The sequence below is a fragment of the Tamandua tetradactyla genome, chromosome 7 (genome assembly GCF_023851605.1).
Source record: "Tamandua tetradactyla isolate mTamTet1 chromosome 7, mTamTet1.pri, whole genome shotgun sequence".
Classification (NCBI taxonomy): domain Eukaryota; kingdom Metazoa; phylum Chordata; class Mammalia; order Pilosa; family Myrmecophagidae; genus Tamandua; species Tamandua tetradactyla.
In genome coordinates, this window is record NC_135333.1 from 134079866 (window position 1) to 134099156 (window position 19291).

Here is a 19291-nt window from a genome sequence, read left to right on the forward strand (position 1 = left end):
TAATAAACACCTGTGACCTGATCACATAAAGACTATAATTTTACCAATAATTTGCATATGTCTACCTGTCCCCCATCTGATGGCCCTGGCTTTCTCCCCTTCTGCCCCAAAACAGAGATAATCACCATTCTGTCTCTTGTATTTATTACCATTTCTTTGCTTTAAAAAATAAAAATATGTATACACACACACACACACATTTATATATATACACAATCATGTTGCTTAATTTTGCTTGTTTTTGAACTCAATAAAAAAATATCACTCCATTAAAAAAAAAAAAGGGCTTAAAGTAAAACATACCAAAATACCAACAAGACTTTATTTGGATGGAGAGACTATGGTTTGTTTATTTTTAAGACTTATGTTTTACTTCCACCTTTTTATGTTTTTATGCTTTTACTGAAGAAACATGTTCTATTCTTATAAAAAAGTTAAAATTAAAAAAAAAAAAACTAATTTGACATCAGGCCCTTCTGTCTCTAACCAAATAATCAGAAGTTCCAAGAAGAAGTCTCAAATTCCTGAATGAAATCCTAAAGTTACCTTTTGACTCTAATTAATTCTGCCTATAAAGAAGCTTGATAATATTACATTTTTAACAGTTTAGGAAACAACGATTGCAAGGTCATTGTTCAGCAGCTTGGGACCCAAACTGCAAGTGACACTTTCGGTCTCAGCGAAATAAAACAGTGTCTGCTTTGATGCTGAGGAAGAAGGAGAATGACATGAGAACACAGGAAATCCAAGTTCAAACCCAGGTCTCGCCTTACCCTGTTGGGCCACAATTTTCTTACTGTGCATTACGGGGCAGCCTGGATGATCTCAAGTTGGATCTCTTCTTGCTTTCAAATTCTATGATATTGTACCTGCCTATGTTTGTACTATGCTGTGTACCCACAAATCTAGGGGAATGTTGTGACTCCAGACTCTTATTTCTGGCCAAGCCTACTCTGATCAGCTCCTGAGCTGGGATGAGTACAAATATGCTTAAGGAAATCCTCCAGAGACTACCCACTCCAGGGCAGGGCAGGCTTTAGAGACCTGAAATGCCTGTTTTCCAGCAGCAGCCTCTCCCAGGCCTTTTCTCTGCCCTTCCTCTTTATATTAGTCAGGGTTCCTAGAGAAAGAACCAGTAGGATGTATTATATCCTATTATAAGGAATTGGCTCATGCAACCGTGGGGGCTGGCAAGTCTGAACTACCAGGCAGGCCACAAGCTGGAAACTCCAATAAAGATTAGGCCAAAATCCTTATCCTGATTCCCCAGGAGAAGCTGGCTGGCTGTCAATTCCAGCAAGAAACAATGCTGAAGTTAAACCGGAAGTCATCTTCTGACCTCTGATATCTTCAGTTTGGACTTTTAAAACCTCCACCTGATTGGATGAGGAGACTCCCCACATAGCTGAGGGAATCTCCTTTATTGATCAGAGATGCAATCAACAAATCCCATCTTGAAATGTCATCACAGTAGTAAGCAGGACAGTGCTTGACCAAACAAGTGGACACCATACTTGGCCAAGTTGACCATGAAATTAACTATCACATCCTCTTTCAAACAACCACCTCAGTGATCCTATTGCTGTCTCTGTTTCTTGTCACTGGTTAAGAGAGTAGTCACAGGTCTCAGTACAAATTGCTGTTCTAATACTTTCTGTTGGTGTGACCTTGGGCAAGTTATTTAAATCCTCTGAGGCTCAGTCTCCTCATCTTCATTCTCTCTCTGAGCTGTTGTGATGATTGAGTGAGGTAATACAGCCTGGGTCCTGGCAATGAACTGTCATTATTCCCACCTTCTGCAAGACTTGCCTCTTCCACCTCCCTTTGTGTCTTGTATTGGTTTCCTAGGGCTGCCATAGCAAAGTACCACAAACTAGGTGACTTAACACAATAGAAATTAATAAATATAGTCCTTACTATTCTGGAGGCCAGAAGTCTGAAATGGCAGAACCATGCTTCCTCTGAAACCAGTAGGGAAGAATCCTACCTTGTCTCTTCTATTTTTGGGTTTTTTGCTGGCAACCCTTGACTCGCAGCTGCATCTCTCTAATCTCTGCTCTACCTTCACATGGCCTCTTCTCCCCTCCTGTCTGTATGTCCCTGTGTTCAGTTTCCCTCTTCTTATAAGGACAACAGTGGCCTCATCTTAACCCATCACGTCTTCAAAGACTCTATTTCCAAATAAAGTCATATTTATGGGACTGGAGGTTAGGACCTGTACATATCTTTAGTGGGGCACAGTTCAATCCATAACCCCCAACCAATCTTTTCTTGGACTCTTGATATGATGGAGAACCCAGTGCATGGGATACCCATTGTGCATTGTGGAGTGACCTTCTCCGATTGGATGCAACACTAGTTATTAGAATTTCTTTCACACTGAGCTAGAATCTGTCTTCTTGTGATTCATCTATTAGCTGTTATTTTGCCATTGAATACAGAATTATCTGTATACAGTTAAGGGAAAAAAAAGACAAAAGTTAATTTCATTTCTTCCTTATTATCAACAATGTCTTAATCTTTTAAGAGTATCTATATAAAAAGATGTTTCTTTCACTTACCTGTATTCAATTGAAAGAGCACTGGGCAGGGAAGTAGGAGGGCTAAGTTTTAGTCCTGCCTCTGCCATTGAGAGCTGTTTTACATAGAAAAACGTATGTCAACAATCTGGGTCTCATTTCATCACCAGAAAAAGAAACAATTATGCTATACCAGTGATGACTAATCAGTTTCATCTCTCATTTCAACTCTCATTGATTGGTAGTGATGTGCCAAGTGCAGTGTTGAAAGGGATTCTGGGGCAGGTGCTGTCTGGACTCGATGTGTGATATTTATTAAGGATGTGGCAGATGATTTGGAAACACTTGGACTACATATTTGCCATTCCTACGCTGACTGGTCTAAGGCTGCTTATGGTTTCAAATCCTCTTAGTTAAATTTATTATATCAACAGATATTTACATAGTATCTTCTATTAGTTCAACATTTTGCTTGTGTAAATTATATAAAACGGCTGCAGTGTAAGTGCCACATGGTGCAGGGCCGGTTGTACAGTAGAGTTTGGAGGAAAAAAGAACACTAGACTTCAGAGTGGTTGAGTGAATACTCCATGGAAGAGATATCTTATGGCTGCATAGAGAATTTGGATAAAATTAAGGGACAGGAGAGTACTTTGCAGGTGAGGGGAATTGCACAAAGAAACAGCAGTAAAGCACAGTTTATCCTTACCTCATTGGTAAATACTAATACATTAAAGTATCTGGCAGATGGATTAGGGAGCTCAGTGAAAGCCAGACTTTAAAACTGACATGAAATCCCATTAATCCTCCCAGTAACCCTGAGTTTAGGTATTATTAACAGAGGAGAAAGCCAAAGCTTACAGAGTTTGGTAACTAGCTGCAGTCACAAGGCTGTAGATGGGTGGAGGTGGGGTTTTGGTATCCCATGTTTGGTGAGTCCAACAGCTGCACTCTTATTAGGTAATTTGAGGTATCCAGCCAGGATTGTTGCGAGCATGTTGGCTTCATTAGCAGAGATGGAGAAAGTGAGAATGTGTTCTAGTTTGCTAGCTGCCGGAATGCAATATACTAGAAACAGAATGGCTTTTAAAAAGGGGAATTTTATAAGTTGCTAGTTTACAGTTCTAAGCCTGAGAAAATGTCCCAATAAAAAAAGTCTATAGAAATATCCAATCTAAGGCATCCAGGGAAAGATACCTTGGTTCAAGAAGGCTGATAAAGTTCAGAATTTCTCTCAAGTGGAAGGGCACATGGCAAACACAGAGTTTCTCTCTCATCTGAAAAGGCACATGGCAAACATGGCATCATCTGCTAGCTTCTTCTCCTGGCTTCCTGTTTCATGACGCTCCCCGGGAGGCATTTTCCTTCTTCATCTCCAAAGGTTGCTGGCTGGTGGACTCTGCTTCTCGTGGCTATGTCATTCTTCTCTGCTTTCTCTGAATCTCTTTCATTCTCCAAAATGTTTCCTCTTTTATAGGACTTCAGAAACTAATCAAGACCCACCCGAATGGGTGGAGACATGTCATCACCTAATCCAGTTTAACAACCACTCTTGATTAAATCACATCTCCAGGAAGATGATCTAATTACAGATTCAAACATACAGTATTGAATAGGGATTATTCTGCCTTTATGAAATGGGATTTAGATTAAAACATGGCTTTTCTAGGGGGCATACATCCTTTCAAACCAGCACAGAAGGATAGGAAAACAACTTAATGTGTGCAAATTTGAAAATGCTGACGTTGGACTCCTAGTGGAAACACAGTAGGCGGCAGACTTTGAGAGGAAGATTAGATCCAAAGTTGGGCATTTGGAATCAGTCTTGTTCAAGCAGTGAGAGCAAATTTCTCTCTAAAGAAGAAACTGTCAGGGACAGGGCTGCCGAACACCCACAGGAGGAAGGAAAGCTCACATTTCAAAAGTATTTTTGAGGCGTCTGGTGGCCTTCATAATTTGAACTCTACAAAGAAAATGTTTTAAAGACACAATTCATTTCCAGATGGTGGGATTTGCAGAGGAAAAGGATTTACAGAAAAATATCTTGAAGAGTTGCAGCCTGTGTTCTTGGCAAAAGACCCTCATATTTTTATTTGGAAATGAAGATGCTTTTGAATTACAGTATCATATAAAAGCATCTGAAAGCAGTAAACTCCTTGTTATTTACATCCTATCCCTTAGTGAGCTTAATTGTTTTCACATTTATGAACGCTCTGAAATTGAAATTCATTTTATTGCACAGTGGAGTTTGAGGTTTAGATCCTCAACCTTTTTCATCCCAGACATTCATTCATGTTAATGTTTAGAAAACAAGGAGATGACCTTGGTGAACATTTTTTATGTTTTCTATAGGATCATGTTCTCTAATCAGTATTGCCATTTGTCTCCTGCCAAGTCAGACAATCTTTAATACCAGGGAGGTGGTCTAGGAAAGAAAGGAGAAAAGAAGGCAATTGCTGAAAACTAAATTTTTTTTAAATGGAAATGATCAGAGATGTAAGATTGTAGTATATATGCGGATGGAGAATTTGGGAAGGAGGGTAGAGAGACAGGGAATGGCCCCTTCCAGCGATCACGGTGCCGAATCAGCGTTTGCCCTTGAACCTGATGTGCATGTTCAGCTGATGTACAGCAGATTGTTAAGATGGGGCCCCAGCTCAGTGCTTAGTAGGGACGATAAGGCCTGTGAGGAATGCAAAGTCTGTCTCTTTGTTTAATTTTCCAGTCTCCTCCCTTCTCTGCATCTGCTCCCACCCCCCACAACTGTTTTTTGCCTTTAAGAAATATTTTGGATGTAAACAATTCTTTTTTCTCAAACCTTTCCTATTTTCCCTTTCTTCTCAGACATCTAAAAATGTTCGTTGTTCTCTAAGGGATGCCAGAACAATCAAATATTACACACATTAAAATTTCCTCTATTAAGTCTATTTCCCACCACTTTCTCTCAGCCCTAACATTAATTTATTTATAAATGTAGATACATGCATGCATGCATGCATGCACACATATACACCAAACGTGTCTATTTTTCTCTCTCCATGATCTTCAGATTTCTAGAACTATTACTATAGTTTGTTATAGCTATATTACTAGATAACTATATAGTTTGTTATAGTTGTATTATTATAGTTTCCAGAATTTATCTGAAATGATTCTGAAACTCAAGATTCTTTGAAACTAATTAACACAGAAGGCCTCAGAGCTCCAGGCTCATCCTGTATCTGCAATCCCCAGTACCTTTGTTACTTTAAATGGGTGTCCTTGAACTTCTAGAGGGATTCTAAGATAATGAGTGTAGGATGGACAATGTCCAGCTTACACTCTTTATGTATTATTGAGGCCCTCCCTGTGTCTCCAGCTCTCTGCTTACATTTTCTCATTTAATCCTTGCAGCAAACCTGTGAGGTAGGCATTATCAAATCTTTCTACCTACAAGGAAACTGAGGTTTAGGGAGGATGTGCGAGTTGGTTAGAGACTAATTTTCACATTGAAAAGAGAAACACCTGTGACTGGGCATTTACACAGCGAACCCAAACTCACAAGACATGAATAAAACAAAGACAAGCTTGAATGCTTTCTCCAGATCCTGCCTAGGTTCAATGGTGGAAGAAAAGAAAAACTCTGTAGTCCAATGGGGAAATAAAGTGTTTCAGTTTCATATCATTCCAGGCAGGAGCAATGCAGGATGATGTGGGAAGGAGGTATATTTTTCCAGCAACCTCTGAGTTCCCAGGGAGACAGAGTCGTGTCTCATCTGGTGGGGGAGACAGCACTTCTCCAGGGGGTCTTGGTGTTAGGGCGGTGACGGAGACAGCACTTGTGTCCTTGGGCTGTTCCAAAAAGGCCAGTTGAACCTTCTTGATCTCTGGGCCAATTGGGTGGAGTACCAAATCTTCCTGAGATTGGTCAGGTACTCAGGGGCTTACTGCTGGGCACCAATAACTCTCCAAGTCTTTGATATATATATATGATATCTTCAAAACCAATCATGTTCTTATATATTAAACATAGCATTTGTACTTAAATTCTGTATTATAATCTAGGTGTCATCTTGCTTTATATAAAAGGGCTAAAGGCTTCTAACAAATTAAGAGATAAACTGGTGACCAAAGAAAGTTCCATTACAAAGTGCCATTTATTGGGGAGCGTGGGAAATAGGCTGCCTTAAAATTCACTCTAGTGAATTTCCCTAGAGACTCTTATCAATAGAGAGATTAAAACCCATCCCCAGAGTGAGAATCCAAACTCACCACCTTGTGTTAGAATTCTCCCTACCTCCTCGGTATGTAAATCCCTGGTTCTTCTGCAAGATTTTTGAGAGGTGATGATCTCTCCGTTACATTAAATAGCCTAGTGGGAAAGAGAAGAAAAAATAGACTGTAGAAACATCAAATGTAGTAGAACATTGGATGTTTTCTATCTGTGTCTTTAGTGGCAACAATAGCTAGGAAGCTGTCCTTTTGCACTATATAATTAGTTATTTTATGTTTTCTTTGTCTCATTAGGTCATTTTCACCCCACAGGATAAATGTATTCAGTTGAGCTGCTAGGTAGCTGAAGGCACTTTATTTTTGAGCATTCTATTTAATGGTGAAGCAAGAAAGAATTGGGTAGGATTGATTCTTGAAAGGCCTCTTGCAATGCTTACTTTCCTAAAACAGAACATTCTTCTTCCTCAGCTACCATTCACCTTTATTTAGAACAGTATATATCACTGAATTCAAAATTTATGTCATACACTAGTCTGCTTGTAAACGATTTGTTTTTTCACCAAATCTCATTCTTCAAGTGTAAATGCAATGCCCTAGAACAATTTCAGATTCTTATTAACGGCCTCTCACTGATCCTAAAGTCTGTGTGGGTTTTATTGTGTGTCACATTGTTTGTGGTTAGTGAGCTTACTTCTGCCTAACTCTTACAGAGGCAAGAATCACCAGTGGCTGAAAGCTTCCCACCAGTTTTGGTGAGAGTGAATTAAATGGATTAGATTATAAGCTTTGTTGTTATTGCTTTTTTTTTCCTCCTTTGAATTTAGGAAAGACCTATTCTTCAGGGGTTCTGAGTGTTTCACAAATTCAGCTTTTTGCATTCTTTTTGGATCTCTTGGCATTTTAAGTTATGATTTCATACTTTCTTACGTCAGAGCTGGGATGGAGTAAGAACAAGGCAAAGTTTTGATATTGAAAATCTGGCATTGAAAGCCTTTCTGTCCTTGTCCCATCCTGAAATAAAGGGGGTGTGGGGTGTGCAGAAGAGAGTCAAGCTCTCTGTGTGGCAGAAGCTGGAAGAGCAGCAGCTTGGGTACTGGCAATGAGACTTAGCAAACCTCTGCCCTAGCACTTCCTAGCACACCCGACAAATTTGTGAAGTAAAATACCCCAGCATTCTGAGCCCATCAATGCCACGGACTTGATCTGAGAAAGTGAATAGTACACCTGTTGAAGAAATAATTGTGAATTAAATGTCTGTTCTTATCTAGTGCTGGGGAGAAGGTAGAATCTGACTCCAGTCCATTCTTCATCTTGAGAGGTATGTCAGGATAGTAAACACCATTCTCCAAATGAGAAAACAAAAGCATGGGTGAGGAGTGACATAGCTGGGGCTGTATGAGACTCAGGCTGATTTTAGAAGAATATCTGGGGAGAAAAGACAATGTATGGAGAAGAATGAAGACTGTGCTCATTGATGCAAGTCCTGGGAACCAGTCCTCTCTGGTTTTCTCCTCATTAATGCAAGGATAACGTGTCAGGTAAAGGAGGTTAGGACTATGGGCAATGTGGGCTCTGGATTTTGCAATTCTCCTGTCACCCTTAGAAAAGGTAGAAGTGAAGTAAAGGGCCATTAGAAATTGCTTTATTTTCCCTATTGAAAACTCAGTTCTAGACAAAGTCTGTACAAGAATTCTTGAAGCCTTAGCTTCACGTTGCTTTAGGTCTTATGCATTTGAAATTACATTTTAGGCAAAATAAGAAAATTGTGCTCTTAGTTCATAAAAAATTATGTTCGACTTTTTTTTGTTGATGGTTTGAGTTAACCATATATTAAGGTGAGCTTCTCTTGTGTTTCTTATAGAAATGCCATTGTGATGCTTTGTCTTGTTTGTCTTTGATCACAATTTCAGTGCAAACATACTTTTGGATGATCAGTTTCAACCCAAACTAACTGACTTTGCCATGGCACACTTCCGACCCCACCTAGAATATCAGAGTTCCACCATAAATATGACCAGCAGCAGCAGTAAGCAACTGTGGTACATGCCAGAAGAGTATATCAGACAGGGCAAGGTTTCCATTAAAACAGATGTCTACAGCTTTGGAATTGTAAGTACCAGCTACCAGTTAGCAAATGGGGAAAAGTTTAATACCAACAATGTCCTAAATTGCAAGAACTTTTGTAAGGGCTTTAACTTTTAGACATATTGATTTCCTGTTCTTCATTGTCTTATACATTAATTATGTGTAAATCAGTCAAATAATAAAATATAAAATCATTAATTAGAATGAACTATTCATTGTCATGGTTAATAGTTGCAACTCATTATTTGTAATCTGTTGAAATGTAGCTTAACTTTCATGTATTTCTTGTAGGTAATAATGGAAGTTCTGACAGGTTGTAAAGTGGTGTTAGATGATCCAAAACATATCCGGCTGGTAAGAATTGTCATCATCTCTGCCCCTATCACTTGGCCATTTTTGTGATAGAATTCTATAAGTTTATCTCTTTCTCTTCTTAGAGGGATATCCTGATTGAACTGATGGAGAAGAGAGGCCTTGATTCATGTCTCTCATTTCTAGATAAGAAAGTGCATCCCTGTCCTAAGAATTTCTCTGCCAAGCTATTCTCTTTGGCAGGCCAGTGTGCTGCAACACGGGCAAAGTTGAGACCATCGATGGATGAAGTATGTATACACATGATTTTATTCAAAATTGAGCCTTACATAAACATACTTAAAATTAGGCTTAAGATTCTTCTCCAGAGAACCTCTTTTGTTGCTCAGATATGGCCTTTCTCTCTAAGCCAGCTCAGCAGGCGAACTCACTGCCCTCCCCATTATGTGGGACATGTCTCCCGTGGGTGTCAATCTCACTGACAGAACTCCTGGGGATGGGCCGGGACTCAGCATCAAGGGATTGAGAAAGCCTTCTTGACCAAAAGGGAAAAGAGAGAAACGAGACAAACAAAGTTTCAGTGGTTGAGAGATTTTAAACAAAGTCAAGAGGTTATTCTGGAGGTTATTCTTATGCATTATATAGATATCCCTATTTAGTTTATGGTATATTGGAGTGGCTGAAGGGAAGTACGTGAAACTGTTGAGCTGTATTCCGGTAGCCTTAATTCCTGAAGACGATTGTATAGACACAACTTTTATAATGTGACTGTGTGATTCTGAAAACCTTGTGTCTGATGCTCCTTTTATCCAGGATATGGATAGGTGAGTAAAAAAAATATGGATAAAGTATAAATAAATGATAAGGGACAAACAGTAAAATAAATTGGGTAGATGGAAATACTATTGGTCAATGAGAGGGAAGGGTAAGGGGTATGGTATGCATGAGTTTTTTACTCCTTTTTTTCTTTTTTTGGAGTGATGCACATGTTCTAAAAAATGATTATGATGATGAATGCACAACTACATGATGATATTGTGAGCATTGATTATACACTGTGTTTGGAATATATGTGTGTGAAGATTTAACAATAAAAATATTTTGAAAAAATTGAGCCTACGGGGCAATGGTGGCTCAAGGCAGAGTTCTTGCTTGCCACTCTGGAGACTTGGGTTTGGTTCCGGTGTCTGTCCATGTTAAAAAAAAAAAAATGAGCCTACGGAACCATGGAAAACCTAAATTGGACTAAATTGTTTATCTAAGTGAATTTTTATTGATGAGAAGTCCAGGCCTCAACAGAGAATTCCAACCTAATAGATGTCTTTTCTAGATAAAAAAAATCATGTCATTTGGTTCCCTAATTGAAGTAATTTATTGGGTGGAAAGAGGGCACCATAACAATTTAATGTAAAGACGTAGGTGAGTAATTTGGAAAGAATACTTTATTCAACCTTCATTAAGTCCTGTGGCCCATTAAAAGTGCAACATATATTTCCCCTAATTACTTTTTAAATTTATTCATCTATCGATTTCCTCATCCTTTTATTTATTTATTCAACAAACATTTATATAGTGCCTACTGTGTATGTGATGGACTTGTGTAGATGTTGGGGCTACAGAAGTGATCAGTACAGTTCTTGCTCTTCAGCTCACAGTCCAAAAGGGGAGTCAGACAAGTAGCCATGAAATTTCAGCACAGCAAGATTCACATTGTGATAGATGGATAAATAGGCTAATATGGGAGCATAGAATCAGAATTCAACAGCCTGTGCAAGTCAAGGAAGCTTCTTGAGGAAGGTGACAACTAGACTATGACCTGATAAACAGGTTGGATTTAGGTAGCAGTAAGGTTGAAAAGACACTGTAGGCAGAGAGAACTGACCCACACAAAGGCTTAGACTTTAGGGGTCCATGGCATTAAGAGTATAATTAGTTCAGCACTGTGGAAGTTGAATGGGGTGAGAGAAAGGCTGCAGTGCTTAAAATAGTAGAAGATTCCAGGTAATAAAGGGACGTGAATCCCATTGTAGGAATTTGGATTTTCTCCGAGTCCATTACCTAGACATGGATGGGTTTTAAACAAGTAGTTGGCATGACCAGAATATAAAGAGCTCTGACCTGGGAGTCAGGAGAACTGCATTCCAGGGCCTGACACCACTACTAAGAGCTGTATGGCCTAGATTCTTGGGTGCAGAAAGGACCTGTGAGCTCTGTAGTGGAGGGAACATGAAATTGGAATCCAAGAACTCTGTGGTCAAGCAGCAGATCTGCTCCTTATGAGTGAGAGATGAACTGATTCCCTTTTTTGAGCCTCAGCTTTATTATCTATTACATGAAAATAATGTGGTTTATGAAAATTAAGTGAGGTAATATGTATGAAAGCATTTTGTAAATTATAAAGCTGTGTGTATTTTTTTTAAAATTATGTGTGTGCGAGTGTGAGATGTAATATATTCATTGCATCCTCTTGAGTCAAGATTTCTTAAATTGGGCTGCACAGGTGAATCAACCCAGGAGCTTTTAAAACACGATTTCCTGGGCTCCCAGCCCGTGATTTTTTGAATAACATCTCTAGAATGGGGCCCAGGGATCTGCACTTTAATAAGGCTCCCCTAGGTAATTAAGCAAGTCACAGAATGGCATTTGAGAACTATGAATGGGTTCTACCCCATATGTCCCAATCTTCCACATATTATTCTGGAAACAATAAACTGTAAAGAGACTCATCCACCGTCACATAGCTAGTTGCCCACAAATCTAGGACTAAAACTCAGGTCTTTTGAAATTTAATTCAGTGCAATTTGCTTCAAGAAGTCACTTACTTTACTTATTAAAATGAAGGAGTTTAATCTTCAAGACCTTTCTAGTTCAAATTTCTATAGTTGAACGTATTTCATGAAAGTGAGAAAAATTCTTTACTAGGAAGATTGAAAAAGGAAATAAAAACGATTACTCAGTCTTAACTCAATGTTCGCTTGTCTGTTTGTTTGTTAATTAGGTCCTGAATACTCTTGAAAGTACTCAAGCCAGTTTATATTTTACCGAAGATCCTCCCACATCACTGAAGTCCTTCAGGTGTCCTTCACCCCTTTTCTTGGATAACGTACCAAGTATTCCTGTGGAAGATGATGAAAGCCAAAATATTCATTCGCTGCCTCCTGATAAAGACTTGAGAAAAGATAGAATGACTCAGAAAATCCCTTTTGAATGCAGCCAGTCTGAAGTTACTTTCCTGAACTTTGACAAAAAGGCAGGGAGCAAGAGAAATGAGGATGCTTGCAGCATGCCCAGTTCTTGTGAAGGAAGCTGGTCCCCAAAGCATGTGACCCCATCCGAGGACATAGAGGTCTGTTGTATAACTATGGACTCTTCTTCAGAATCTCCAGGACATTCTTACAGGAGCAGGGCAGTGGAGTCTAGCTGTTCTTCCAGATTTTCCTGGAATGAATGTGAACAGCACAAAAAGGAGTTGATTTCACCAGAAGATGAAGAAAAAAGCAAGTCACCAGAAGATGAAGAAAACAGCAAGTAGGGCTAAGGCATCTGAGTGCAGGTATTATTTTGAGCAGTCGTTGGTTCCATAGGTAATGCCAAGAGGATGAACGATTTGATGATGTGTTAGGGTAATGCAGAGTAGCAACCTGGGTAATCCCATTCCTTCTTCCCATCCCCCAAAACAGAGTCTCTTAAAAATTGTTCTCATCAGGATAATTGCCTCATAATCCAACCCAGGCTAAATTAGAGCCATTAAAAATCACTTAGGTCATGGGCTCTGACTTCAGACAAACAAAACAATCAAGACCTACCCAAAAGGGACTGGGTTTCCAATGTCTTTTCCCAGTTACTATCAGCCTGAGTTGTCGGAGCCTCCATTCTGCGAAGTGTCTTCAGTTGGAGTTCATTGTTTGTTTAGCTTGCTTGAGAAGGTTGTAGGAAATGTTTCATTTGTAAACGTTAATAGATGCCATTTTAAAGAATCATCTTTTTGTTTATTTTAATTGGCCCTTAGTATTTTCCTGTTCAGCCCTGTTAAGCCTACCTGCCTGAAAAATGAGCCAGGTTCACCCCTGGCTATGGCATGTTCTGTGTAGAGAGAGGATTCCTGCCCAAGATCTATATTTCTATATTCAGATTCTTAAGATGGTTTATCACATATAATATAGGTATTGACTATTATTATAAATCTTTACAAATTTAGAGACTTATTATATCCTGAGTAGAATGTATGAATTTTTAAATATCAAGTAATTTTTTTTTTTGCTGAGAAAATGACTGGTTGCAAGGACCGAGGTTAGCTTTTAGTTTGGCTCTCTGCCTTCCAGTGCTGTGACTCCATGCCTGTTGTTTCCTGGATTTCCCCGATGGAAATCCTATCCAGTCCTTCAGGGCCCAGCACAAATGCAGCATCACCCAGGAACCTTCCTGACTCTTCCCACTAGAAGTACTCACTTCGTCAGCATTCCCATAGCAATTTCTTTGCACTTCTATTTTCATTTGTCACTTTCTGAATTGTTTCAGTTATCTGTGTCATTTTGTCTCTCTTACTAGATTATAAACTCCCTGTATTCATTTCCTGTTGCTGCTGTAACAAATTATCATGAGCTTAATGGCTTAAAATAGCATGATTTTATTATTTTATAGTGCTGGAAGTCAGAAGTCCTTGGCATTCCTTCCGAAGGCTCTAAAGGAGAATCCATTTCCTTACCTTTTCTAGCATCTGGAGACCACTTGCACTCCTTAGCTGATAACCTTTTCATTCATCTTCAAAGCTAGCAGTGCAGCATCTTCAAATGCTGTATTACCCCTTTCCTTGTCACATCTCTTTCTCTTACTCTGATTCTCCTACCTCCCTCCTGTAATAAGGATCCTCATGATTGCATTGGGCAACCTAGCTAATCCAGGATAATCTATATATGACCAAATCCTTCACTTAATCATATCTGCAAATTCTCTCTCATGTAAGGCAATACATTCACAGGTTTCGGACATTAGGATGGGGGCATTTTGTGGGGGACATTATTCTGACTAGCAAACTCCCTGAATATTCATAGGTCATCTCCTCATGGCCTGGCATGTTGACTTACAGAGAGTAGGTATATCTACATAAATTAAGTTGAATTAAATTATCTCCATAAATCCAAATAATCAAAAATTCAGCTATAGTGAACATTGGAGGATAGTGGCTATCTTTGTGATGATAGATGGAAACACTCCAAGAACATTCCCAGAAGATTTGTAGAATCTCTCTCTCCAAGAAGTTTGTAATAAAAGGGTAGAACTCTGGCTTTCTGTGCATCAGAAGAATAGGTTTGCATTTTTGTGTGTGTGTGAGTCAGTTTGGTTGGGTTCATCATAGACTGGAGTCCAGGAGATTCAGGAACAACCAGTTAACCAAGAAAACCATCAGAATCAGGGTCCGGTTGACAGACCAAGTTCAGAAACAATGAACTACATTCTGGGATAAAAAGATCTCATGGCAGGAAGTGAGGTTAAAAACATGGTAAGCCTTTGTGTCTGATTGGTAGATCTTAGAAATGTCCTAAGTACACAACTGGAAGAGACCAAGCTCACAGGCTCATTTGTAGAGCGTCTGGCTGCTCAGTGCTGTCTTTTCTACCTGGTCATGACATACATGTTCACCAGTGCTCTCAAAGTGCCGTGTATTAAGACTAATGGGGGATAGGATTAGACTAGACTTCATATGATTTTAATTCTTGTGACCTGTCCTAGTTTGGCAACTCCTGATTGTATGTGTTAAAGAAAGCAATAAAGGTCTTTGGCATTTGTAAACCATTTTGAAGCTGACTTAGTTGATCTTAGGCATGCAGCCTGAAAGTATCTTGGCTGACTTGGGAAAATTAGCCTGGAATGATGTAAAGGTGAATTATTAGATTCACAAAAGAGATAATCAAGAATTTATTCTTGTTAAACTGTTTTTCAGCTTGGCTCTGGAGCCACCAGGACCTTCGGAGAAGGGTCATTAAGGACACTCTGATTAACACCAGGCTGGCACGCTTACTTAGTGCGTGTGTAATTACTTGGCACTATGCTGATTTGAACTTACTTCATGAGGCATTGATTCTCAAACTTTATCATGCATCAGAATCACTTGGAAGGCTTGTTGAAAGCACAGATTGCTGCCCCATCCAGTTTGTGATATAGTAGATCTGGGGTTAAAAATATGCTTTTCTAACAACTTTCCAGGTGATTCTGCTGCAGATGAGGGGCCTGCACACTGAAGCCACTGCCCTAAAGTGTTCTCACATTGTTACTGACGGATGTATTCTACCTTTTCATCCAGGTTGTATGTTTTTTGAGGGGAGATATTTCTTTTATTCTTTTATATTCACTTTTTACGTAGGCTGTTGCTTAGTATAGCATAAAAAAATCTCGATATGTGGTTGACCAATGATCTTATTGACTACATCACCTTTCTGGGGTTGGACTACTTTGGACATCCTAAAGACCAGGTCAAATTAGCTGATAGTGACTTAATTAATAATATTATAAGCAGAAACGCTGCTGGAAATGACCAGAATCTTCTATTGAGTGAGCCAGTCCCCCTCACCAGACTTGTCTTCTGGTGAATACTTTAATATACGTTAATTGATAGGAATTAAAGTGTGCATCACGTTATGAGTAATAAGATGGTACCTCTGGTTTCTGGTTTCGGGTCATCTATTCTTATATTGGCTTATGGTTTCTTCAGAGCATCTATTTGGCTACTGATGGCAACTTCAGCAGCCTGTTGACTTACTCTAGTTCTCCATAAAACTGAAAGTTTTGTGAATATAGTCCAATAAATACCTTTTATCCAGCAAACATGAATCAGTTAGGAAGCTCACTTATTTTCATCCTTATGATGCACCATAGGCAATCCTATTTACTCTGCTGCTAAGGTGTTTGTCTCCCTTTATAATGCCCCAAAACATAGAGAAGATATTTTGTTGTTTTTTAAAAATAGATATGGGATTTCTGACATAGTCAATTTATTGACCACTTGAGAGCCGCTGTAATGATCTGTGCTTCACTGCATAATAGTGCAGTTTTATGGAATGCTTCATTAGGCTATATAAAACAACATTTACGACCTGATGTGTGGTGAGCATAGGAAGTGAGTAGCATTTATTAAGCACCTGCTAGAATCAAGGCACTGTGCTAGCTACCAGGGTACCAAGTAAGAAGCAAACAGTTTATTTTAGCAAGGAAGAAAGGGGATTACACTAAGTTGACAGGTTGGTGTCATTTATCATTTGAACCAAAACCAGTGGCTCCCAAAGTAGCACTGCAAAAGAGAAGAGGCAGGAAATACTGGGCACGTTAGAGAGTGTGAGGAAAGCTTCTTAGAGCAGTCTTCCTGGCAAAAGAGAAGGAATTAAGAGAAATAGAAAAGAGTGCAAAAGGTCTCCAGGATGATTATCCAAGGAATTGGGGACCCCACTGCTCTACCAGGGGTCTGCACCACCCAGTCTCTAGGACAGAGACAGAGTGAAGTGTTTCTGGAGCTTTCTTTGATTTTTCCTATTTCACCTACACAGCCATCTTGAAGGTAGGGACCACCTTATAGGTAAGGAAGGAAACTGACTCAGGGAGGTTAACTTGTTTGAGGTTGTCCCAGAATCTGGAGGAGCCAGAATTTGCAATCACATTTGTCTGACTTCAAAACATGTGCTTTTTCTTATACTCCACACTGCACCAAGAAGCCATGCAGGTGCAAACTCACCCAAAAAGGGATATGAATGTCATTTGTTAATTCCACAAATTTCTGTTAGGTGCCCAAGTCTCTTCATGTCTTTTGCTTTTTCACTATCTTGCTGCTCTGCTGTAGGCACAATCTCTGCTGTCATTTGATCTGAATTAGATGAATTCATTCATCCATTCATTCATTTATCAAATAAATATTCCTCAACACCCTACTTTGTGTCAGGCATTGTTCTAGGAGCTGGAGATACAGCGAAGATCAAACTGACAAAAATCTCTGTCCTTCAGAGCTCACATCTGAGTGAATAAATGATTGAGTGAATGAATAGGAAAAGCCATGGGAGAGTTGTAATCTCAATTCTAACACTAGCCGGTATCCCTCCATGAGACCTGCCCCAGTGTGCCATCTCAGACTGTTATCCAGACATAGACCTCTGCTTTTCTGCCAAGTCTTCAGAAAGGTGCAGAAGGCTTTCTCCTTGCCCTGTTGTGTAGATGATGAGCCCATAATGGCCAGCAGCTTTACTAATAGAGTGCACTAAATTAGCTTATGGCATGCTTTGCAGCAATGGTAATGGGTCGTCTATTCTTATGTTGGCTAATGGTTTCTTCAGGGCATTTATTTGGCTACTGATGGCAACTTCAGCAGGCTTCTTCCAAAGAATCTGAAGCACCTACACATACTTCACGCATGGTCACACTATAATGGCATTGCCTGTTGACTTACTCTTGTTCTCCATAAAACTGAAAGTTCCTTGAAGGCAGAGCTATGTCCTGCTCCTTTTTGTATCTCCAATGGCTAGCACAGTATCTGGCACTGAATATGGCCCAATAAATATTTTTCAAGTGAATGAATCAGATAATCCTCTCAAAATATCTTCAAAATCTTTGGTATCTAGTGTATCAGGAAAATCATCCAGATGCACCCAAAAATTGTCTTTCTACTATCTAGACTGTCATCAGTCTTTGCTTAGATATTTCCTTTTCACCATTCTTGGATAAAAATTATTAATTAAGGGTGGTGCAATGCTGGCTGAGTGGCAGAATTCTCGCCTGCCATGCCGGTGACCCAGGTTCGATTCCCGGAGCCTGCTTATGTCAAAATAAAAAAATTATTAATAAAAAATGTTAATCCTGAGATATTTTGAAAAGAGGAAGAAAACATTGTGTGAATTGTTTATACATTTGGTTCATGGTGGAAAATCTTGTCAAGCAACGATAAACCAATGTTTTAACAGGAAATAAACGGATACTTGTGTTTTGTTTCCATCTTTCTATCCAACATTAGTTATATGTATTTGCTGGTCCATGGACGTTACTTGCAAGTATTTTCTTGGGAGGCATTTTTCATCCAAAGATCTCCATTGCCTACAAAACCTTCACTTAAGAGCTTTTTTACTGATATCATTGCCTTGTTGAAAACTTATGTGGTCATCACTGTAAGTAGTGATTTCTAGAGGTTTTTATTGACTCCTTTCTTTTCCAAATTTCTTGTAGCTCCCCATTAATTTGAATGGTGTTGAGCAGCAAGAAGGTAGGAAGAGCTTATTTGCAGGAAATTCAGACTCTGTAAACATTTATGTGTCTAGTTGTGCATTAGGTGCACACACACATCATTTAAGTTTTAAATAATCTATTGAGCTGAGTTTATTATTATAACACCAAAAGATGTGAGGCTCAAAGAAGTTGACTACTGTCCTGAGTCATGACATTTATGGAAGGGAGATACAAACTGGTAACTCTTCATTCAAGTCCAGAACTATCTGCCCTGAAAAGGCGTCACTTAAAAATGAAAAGTTTCCCCTATTTGAAAATGAAAACAGTGAATAAATATAGTTTATTATTTTATTATTGTTATTGTTAATTTTGTCCTCCCAGATTTGCGAAGATTAAAACAGCTGATAAGAGTAGAGGCAAATGGCATTCTTGTTCACTCTTGGTAATAGTGAAATTGATACAACTTTCTAGAAGACAATTTGACAATATGTATAAAAAATGTAAATGAGGATACATTTTTCCCTGGTAATTTGTTTAGGAATTTATCCTCATGAATAAAAATTGCACAAGTATGTAAAAATAAGCCCAAAGATATTGTTCATGATATTTATAATATTGACACATTAGAAAAAACCCTAAATATTCTCCAATAGAAGATGTTGATAAGTTATAGCACATCTATACAATTGAAAAGTATGTAACCATCATTTAAACTATGTAGATCTATGTATATAGCAGTAGCTATGGAAATTTGTACCTGAAATATTTGTTGAATGAAAAGGCAGATTATAGAATAGCATGTTTAATGGAAGCTCTTTTATAACATTGAGCATTTAAAAATATTATATATTTTATAGAGATATTCATCAAAATGTTAATGATACTTTTTTCTGTGCTGTGGTATTTTGGTGCTCTTTGCTTTCTTTGTATGATTATGCATTTGAAATTTTTATAATGTACATGTA

General features: G+C 38.8%; 1 protein-coding gene across 1 annotated transcript in view; it reads left to right on the forward strand.

Moving 5' to 3' along the window:
* IRAK3 (interleukin 1 receptor associated kinase 3) overlaps positions 1-19291 on the forward strand; it is a 61341-nt gene that overhangs the window by 41570 nt on the left and 480 nt on the right. The window contains exons 9-12 of the mRNA XM_077111335.1: positions 8642-8840; positions 9108-9170; positions 9254-9418; positions 12127-12681. Of these exons, the coding sequence (XP_076967450.1) occupies positions 8642-8840; positions 9108-9170; positions 9254-9418; positions 12127-12660 (961 nt within the window). The 3' untranslated portion in view covers positions 12661-12681. The remainder of the gene's footprint in view (positions 1-8641; positions 8841-9107; positions 9171-9253; positions 9419-12126; positions 12682-19291) is intronic.